At 42.2% G+C, this 7,646-nt stretch overlaps 2 protein-coding genes across 2 annotated transcripts; one reads left to right on the top strand and one right to left on the bottom strand.

Annotated features, from left to right (window-relative positions):
- The first annotated feature begins 482 nt into the window (after nucleotides 1-482).
- LOC311493948 (acidic mammalian chitinase-like) lies at nucleotides 483-3,733 on the top strand. Its single transcript, XM_084552769.1, has 11 exons — nucleotides 483-516; nucleotides 690-719; nucleotides 797-998; nucleotides 1,134-1,190; nucleotides 1,276-1,441; nucleotides 1,641-1,765; nucleotides 1,911-2,034; nucleotides 2,175-2,360; nucleotides 2,544-2,663; nucleotides 2,986-3,127; nucleotides 3,240-3,733. The coding sequence occupies exons 1-11, from the start codon at nucleotides 492-494 to the stop codon at nucleotides 3,530-3,532; spliced, it is 1,470 nt and encodes a 489-aa protein (XP_084408895.1). The 5' UTR covers nucleotides 483-491; the 3' UTR covers nucleotides 3,533-3,733.
- A 211-nt stretch (nucleotides 3,734-3,944) lies between these two features.
- On the bottom strand, nucleotides 3,945-7,358 carry mfsd4ab (major facilitator superfamily domain containing 4Ab). The gene is made up of 10 exons (XM_084553411.1): nucleotides 6,731-7,358; nucleotides 6,451-6,649; nucleotides 5,998-6,240; nucleotides 5,742-5,904; nucleotides 5,391-5,506; nucleotides 5,099-5,272; nucleotides 4,852-4,999; nucleotides 4,688-4,758; nucleotides 4,452-4,572; nucleotides 3,945-4,323 (listed from the first exon to the last, which is right to left on the bottom strand). The coding sequence occupies exons 1-10, from the start codon at nucleotides 6,958-6,960 to the stop codon at nucleotides 4,229-4,231; spliced, it is 1,560 nt and encodes a 519-aa protein (XP_084409537.1). The 5' UTR covers nucleotides 6,961-7,358; the 3' UTR covers nucleotides 3,945-4,228.
- Between the last annotated feature and the right edge of the window lie 288 nt (nucleotides 7,359-7,646).

Raw genomic sequence — 7,646 nt, 5'->3', positions numbered from 1 at the left:
AAGCCATATTTCACATTACAGATTCTAGCCCTGTCGTTAAATCCTAAACATCTGTTTAACATTTTGTTTTGCTGTGTCTCCATGCATAAGCACACCATAATTTAAACTTTTAACATGCATTACTTTCTTCTATGAGCTCTCAGTTAAGAATTAAAATGAAAGTGTTGGTAGCTACGGTATAATTTAAAATAAGTAAATATTAGAAGTAAATACCATTCGTGGCAAATGCTTCAACAGTCTTTGTAGGTTGAGGCGATTTTTTTTGCAACTCTGCAGTACTTGCAACTGTATTTGCTTCGGATAAATGAGTCCTTCACACAAGGAGAACGTCGACCTATGGAGAATAAGGCTGATAAGTAATCATATATTCTCCTTAGGTTTGATAAAAACAATCTTTTGCAAATAAACACATTTTTGGCCGATGCCCCATTTTTGGGGGAGAGTATAAAAGCGAGCCCACCTGTTAGACGCCCTCCTTGTACAAGGCAGTCATGGGCAAAGTACTGTTTCTGGCGGGTAAGTCAGGGCTGCGGTTAAGGCTTACACATTTTTCTCTTTTATATGCAGTAGATGCCCCTGGCAACTGGTGCTTCCCAGATTCTGACATGCATTACATCTCATCAGTGTCGCAAGTGATCATCTCAAGTTCTTTTTGCTGCAACATAACCGCATGCATTTTATTTTGACAGCTCTGGGCCTGCTACTGCACGCGCAGCTTGGTAAGCAGTTTATCTTCCTTTTATGGCTAAAACTGCGTGTGTTTGGTCTGTAAACAATGTCTTTCTCATTTATAAAGGCTCATCTTTCATACTGTCATGCTACTTCACCAACTGGGCACAGTACAGACCACCTCCGACCATCTATATGCCCAATGACATTGACCCCTGCCTGTGTACCCATCTCCTGTATGCCTTTGCCACCATCAAGAACAACCAGCTGGCAACTTTTGAGTGGAATGATGTGGAGCTTTACAGCCAGTTCAATGGCCTAAAGAACAAGTGAGTCCCTAAAATAACTAGTTTGGTTCTGTTTTTAAAATAACATTCCCATTAAATAAGGTTAATAACTCACTGGTAGGAACATGGGAGGGCTTTAGTTGTCACTGCACAGTAAAAAGAATGATTTCTTGGCAGAAATGGCGACCTGAAGACTCTGCTCTCTGTTGGAGGATGGAACTTTGGCTCTACAGGGTAAGATAATCTTCAGATATCTGCAGACTTGGCCCTCTAAAAATTGTGGATCTTCTGTTTTAATCTGTTTCTGTTCCCACATCAGCTTCTCACAAATGGTGTCGAGCCCTACCAACCGTCAGACTTTCATCAAATCAGTCATTTCATTCCTGAGGGAGTATGAGTTTGATGGGCTTGACATTGACTGGGAGTACCCAGCCAACAGGGGAGGCTCTAGTGAGGATAAGCAGTACTACTCTGTTTTCCTGGAGGTTTGTTCACAATAGCGTTTTTTTTTTTTTTTGTTTCTTTGTTTTGTTTTGTTTTTTTGGTTACATTTTTACTTTTTGACACTGTGGCACAATAATCTTCTGTGGGGTGTCCAACTTGGAGCCTGGCAAAACTACAAATCCTGGATCATGAAATCTGAAGTTCACGACTAAATATTTTATATCCGTTGACATTCAACAGGAGCTGAGAGCCGCCTTTGAGAATGAGGCCAAGCAGAGCAACAAGGCCCGTCTTCTGATCTCTGCGGCTGTGTCGGCTGGAAAGGACACCATTGATTCTGCTTATCAGATTCCCAAACTTGGCCAGTAAGCATTTGAAGCAATATCTGTGGTGTTTCCAAACCTATAAACAGTTGCAGCCGAATGAAACAACTCTGAATCACACTCTAAAATCACCTATCTACACTTGTTAATGTTGCCATAGTAACATCTTCTTGTTTGCAACACCCAGGGCCCTGGATATGATCAACGTCATGACATATGACTTCCATGGCTCTTGGGACCCCATGACTGGTGAGTGCAGTCCCCTGTCCAAAGGACCTGAGGACCAGGGTGGCTTCATCTATTTCAACGTGGTAAGTACTTGAATATCTTTGGTGTTGTGTAAATGATACATGGACAGTATCTATGCAGGCTTCAGTTAGAGTGCATGAAAACATCCACACGTGTTATTTAAGTCTAGAGACATGTGTTGTTGTTTTTTTTTTTTGTTTAGGATTATGCCATGAACTACTGGAAGAGCCAGGGAGCCCCAGCTGAGAAGCTGATTGTTGGTTTCCCTACATATGGCAACACGTTCACTCTTAGAAACCCTTCTCAGCACGGTGTAGGAGCACCAATCGCTGGAGCTGGAACTCCAGGAAAGTACACACAAGAGGCTGGGGAGCTCGCTTATTTTGAGGTACGCTTTCTTCTTGCTGCAGTAAAGTAAAATAAGCTTCAATTTAGTGTTTATTGTGTTACTTAATATTCCCCAGTATGCACTATAATGGGCCAGGTCTTTTTTTTTTTTAAACTTGTACAGACTGCAGATGAATGACTTACTGCAATTTAAGGCTGCCATTAACTCATGGTGATATTCCAGATCTGTGGCTTTTTGAAAGACGGAGCAACTGAGGTTTGGAACCAGGCTCAGGATGTGCCATATGCCTACAAGGGGAACCAGTGGGTGGGCTATGACAACATGAAGAGCTTCCAGATCAAGGTAACAGAAATGCACAAAATACATGTTTTACCGTTTGACAGCACAATCTGTTTGGCTGTGTTGATTTACCCCTGAGCTAAAAATGTTTTGTTTTTTGTTTTTTTATTATCTCCAACAACTTGTAAAACATGTATTCTGTGTATTAAGAGCGAAAGTTTTTGAAAGAATGCATTGAACCTTTTTTTTTTGGATTCGATGCTCTGGCATCAGCAAGCTCAGCTTTTTATAGCGCGTCTCAAAAACAAAAAACAGGAGTCAAACCGTCAAGTATGTAACCGCGGTTAAAATGCTGCCTACATTGCTCCCTTCTGGTCATTTTTAGGCTGAATGGCTGACCAAGAGCAACTTCGGAGGTGCCATGGTGTGGACCATTGATATGGATGACTACATGGGCACTTTCTGTAACCAGGGAAAATACCCCTTGATTAATGTTCTCAAAAAGAGCCTTAATCTGGATCAAGCATGTAAGACTCCTTTTACTTTTCTCATGATCACTATAGAATCCATGATTAAGTATATATTAAAGACTTAATACATGTCTAGGGCACAGCCTATTGATTTGTGTGTGTTTTTCAGCCTGTGCTCCTCCTGCAACTCCCCTACCTCCAGTTGTCGGAGTGAGCACAACTACCGGAAGCAGCTCTGGAGGAGGCTCCAGCGGAGGCTCCAGCGGTGGCAGCTCCTCTAGCGGAGGGTCTGGCACCAGTGGCATGGACGGCAGCTTCTGCGCCGGAAAGGCTAACGGCATGTACCCCAACCCAAAAAACACGAACCAGTTCTACAACTGCAGCCGTGGGAAAACCTACTTGGAGCACTGTGCCGCTCGCCTGGTTTTTGACAGCTCCTGTTCTTGCTGCAACTGGTCTTAAAGTTATAGATTGACCGGTCGACTATTCAAAGGCTGGATGACTCGGTTTGACATTTGTTTTTACTTCTCACAAAGCTAACTTCTCTGTGAGTGCAAAGTTCTTCCTTTCACGTGTTGGATGGATGTTAGACAATGTAAAACCTGGGGACGTCTCACTGAATAGTTAATTTTGAAAGCAAAGAAAATAAACCCACAGATTGCTTCAACAAAGTGTGTTGTGTGTGTCCATTTTTTACTACTGTCATAAAATAATTGCCTTTGTATCACACAAGTGAACACTTTCCACTGTATAACTCTTTTATTACACATATATACATATGGCAAAAGATACGTGACGATATAAAAACTGAAAACAAACTAATTAAACGGAAATATGAAAAAAACGTGTCAAGTATTCTACATGTAATCACAATCCTGTAAAATTTCAAACCCAGATGTGAATATGAAACAGTCAAACACTAATGCACAATTAAGATGAATGCTGTCTGTGATTTACAAAACAGGTAAAACAATCTTTGAGGCTGAACCATTATCTCTAACACTAGCACACTATCTACTTTGCAAATACCATGACATTTCCAGCACAAGGACATTGGCGCAGTTGTTCGTTTGGGAGGCTCTGGTGAAACATTTTGAAGCTCTTTGATTATTGTTGTAATATTTAATCTCCTACAGCAGAACATCGGTGCCACTCGTCTCAGCTGCTCTCTTTGTCCTCTATCTGTTCTGTTTTGGCCGACCCGTTCTGCTCCGCTGCTGGTTCTTCCACCATGGCTGACTTTTTTGATGTTCCTGTTGGGGTGTGAGGGGATTAGGAGAAAAGGAGGGGGATTGGTGAGAAATGAAAGCAAACAAACCTTCGGCACATCTACCATTACTGATATCTAAGCGGTGTATGAGGATTCTGCCTAATGTTGCACCTGTGAGGTAATTTCTGTGCATTCGGTGGAACAGCAGGAGACCAATGAAGAAGATGAAACCAAGGCAGGCGGTTATCACTCCACACAACAGGAAACTGTAGCTGCCTTCAGACTGAATAATCTAGGGATGAGACGGCAACGGTGAACATAAATCCAAATATCCTCAGGACTTGCGTTTGCAATTATAAGCTTATTTATTCACTTCTTTTTACAGAATAATGTAGATGTAGACTTACTGAGCCGACCAGAACCTGCATCACCATCTCTCCCATCCCTGCACTTGTCACCAGGACTGATGTTGCGCAACCTGCAAAAAGACGTGCATGGTTTATTTCTACTCGTCCTACTTTGATTCCTTAAGTGGTGTCATTATTACTGGGCGATTAGCACTACATCATACCCTGATAATCGAGGATGTCTTCGGTGTAGGCAAGCATGCAGGGGAATATGCTGCTGAGGAAAAGCCCACATAAACAGGTCCCGACAAACAGAAAGATGCTGCTGTAGTAGAAAATGAGCAGCATCAGCACGGTCACAATAGCTCCTGCCTGTACAAACAAAGAAAAGAGAGTTAATGCCATAACTACACATCAGATCTACATGATGCAATGAATACACTTGAAATTGATAAATTAGATGTGCCCTACCAGGTTGAACATGAGCAGTCTCACGGGCTGGAAACGATAGGAGAGCGGTATGGACAACAGACGTCCAACAGTGATGGCTGCCCAAAAGATACTGGCCAGGTAACCTGCTATCTTATGAGGCAATGACACCGACGACGTCACGGCGTAGGTGTACACAAAGCCAGCATATGCGCCCTGAGAAGACAAGCCAGGTTCTTAATGCGCCCTACTTTCTGGACTTTATGCGAAGCAGATTTTGTATGCGCTACTAAAATTTTATGTGATGTTATTTATCTGCGCCCCGCTCACTCACCACAATACCATCGGTCATAAAGAGCACCATCCCGCCGAAGACATGAATCATAAAGAAGGATACTGGCAGCCCGCGCAGGTTATCATTCCGACAGCAGCTAAAGATATCCCCGTGACCTGTGAGAGAGTGAAAAGTCACAAATGACACATGGGTGCACACAAAATGGCATATATTGTTTAGTTTTTTTGTTTTTTCCACCCAAACTGACTGACTGTGAATCCGGAATGCATGAATTATTCATTTCTGCACATGCAAAGCAAAGACGACATTCTGCCTTTTGCATGGAAAAGTTGGCAATAAAGTATTTCCAATATGAGTCATGTTCTCATGACTCATATGTCATATCTTTACCTCCAGCTTCATGTTCCTTCTGCTCCACATCTGGACCCTCAGCCCCCTGCTGGTTCTCCATTGCCAGTTCATCCTTATCCAGAAGACGTGGCGTGCTGCTGGGGCAGCATGGGATCAGCTGCTCCCGATACATCAGAAACAGGACTGCAATGGGCACGGGCAGCTGAAAGTGTACAAATATTCTGTTTTTCTTACTCTGCATTCATGTCATTTCAAAATCAGAACTCCTCTCCTCGTCTGCTGCACAATATCTTACATTAATAAGCGCCATGATCCAGAAAGCATAGTGAACAATTGACTCCTCTTTCGCTCCCTCATGGGGCAGGGGGTCTGTAGTTATATTGTGCTCTGCAATCGGACTGTTTCTCAGCATGTTCCTGAAATGATGCATGGTCGCCGTCTCATTCCCTGTGTGATTCCCACAGCCCGACTCTGAGAGGAAAGGATCTGCAATCAGTGGGCTCACCAAGGCGCCGAACCCAATGAAGAAATGAAGAGCCTGCAAAAACGTAGAAAGGCCAGGAACATAACTTACTTCAGTGTCTCAGGAACTACAGAATATCATTAGCTCCTAACTTGCCGGTGTCCTCCTTTTGTAAAAAAAAAAGTAATTTTGTGGCTCCACATTTGTAGAAAGACAAAGATTACATTAATTATTCAGTGAATGGGGACGCTATCATGTCAGTACATTTGCCAGAGGCTTTTTCACCTGTAAGAAGACAGCAGAGTCCTTCTGATAGATGGTCACCAGTTGAATGTTTGCAATTGTGTCAATAATGCCCATTGCAAAACCAGACACAGCCATGGCGATGGCCAGCAGGAGGACATTATGGCACAGAGGGATGATGGCAAATATTATAGAGATGGTCAGAGCAGAGACAAATAAGGCAGCTAGAGCGCTGAACAACCTTGAAGAAGGAAAAGAGACACACTCAGTTGTGATGTAGGACGTCATTTATGCACTTAATGCTGCAGTTAGTGATACTTACGTCCGCTTGAAGACGCCACCGATAGAGCTGCCGATCAACAAGCAGAACTGCTGAGCAAAGAACACCCAGGTGATCTGACTGAGCGTGGACTGTGTTTGACATTGCAAGTCTAGAATTGTAGGTCCAAGGAAGGCAATGCAGAGTCCAAAGCTGAAGAAAACACTCCAGTAAGTCAACGTGTGGTGGGCATTCCTTTTGAAGAGGGTTAAAATCCGCTCATCCACAAACATCTTAGGCCCAATAAAAATAGATGTATCTCAGAGAAAGAGACTGAACAGAAAGTGTTTCTTTTATCTTTTTACTATTAAGTGTAAAGACGGCAAAAAGTGGAAGCAGCTCTGCAAGGTTTTGAGATGCTTGTTGTGGAGTAATGAGTCTCTTGATCTCTTTTAAAGCTCTCAGCTCTCTCCTCTTTGTATTGCTTAACTGAAAAGGATGTCCTCTTGAGTTAATGGGTGAAGTGGAGTTTCTTCCAACCATAATATTCCTATTTGAATTGTGTCAATGATTAGCAATGAAAAAAAGAGTTTGTGTTGAAATGGCACGCGCAAAGTGTGCATTTATATGTCATGGCACTTTGAGTCATTCCAATGGAAAATGCCTGGTTCAGGAAGCAGTGACACATACTGTAGGTGTCTCAGGGACAGGATGTCTTTTCTTTCATACCTGAACATCTCTGAGGCATTGATTACAAAAGAAGATTGACATTAATGCCATAATAATATACTAAAAATGTCACACATCCAAAAATTATCTTGATACGTGACTGTATTCTATATATATATATATATATATATATATGTAGCTGCGACTCTAAATCATAATTTAAATACATTTAATACTTAATGCACAGTACATTTTTTATCATCAAGACGTGTGAACTTTATGCAGTAAATCAACATATATAGTAGAGGAC

This window comes from Chelon labrosus (genome assembly GCF_963514085.1).
Source record: "Chelon labrosus genome assembly, chromosome: 10".
Classification (NCBI taxonomy): domain Eukaryota; kingdom Metazoa; phylum Chordata; class Actinopteri; order Mugiliformes; family Mugilidae; genus Chelon; species Chelon labrosus.
Note: the sequence above shows the minus strand (reverse complement) of the source record. Positions and strands in the feature narration are given on the sequence as shown.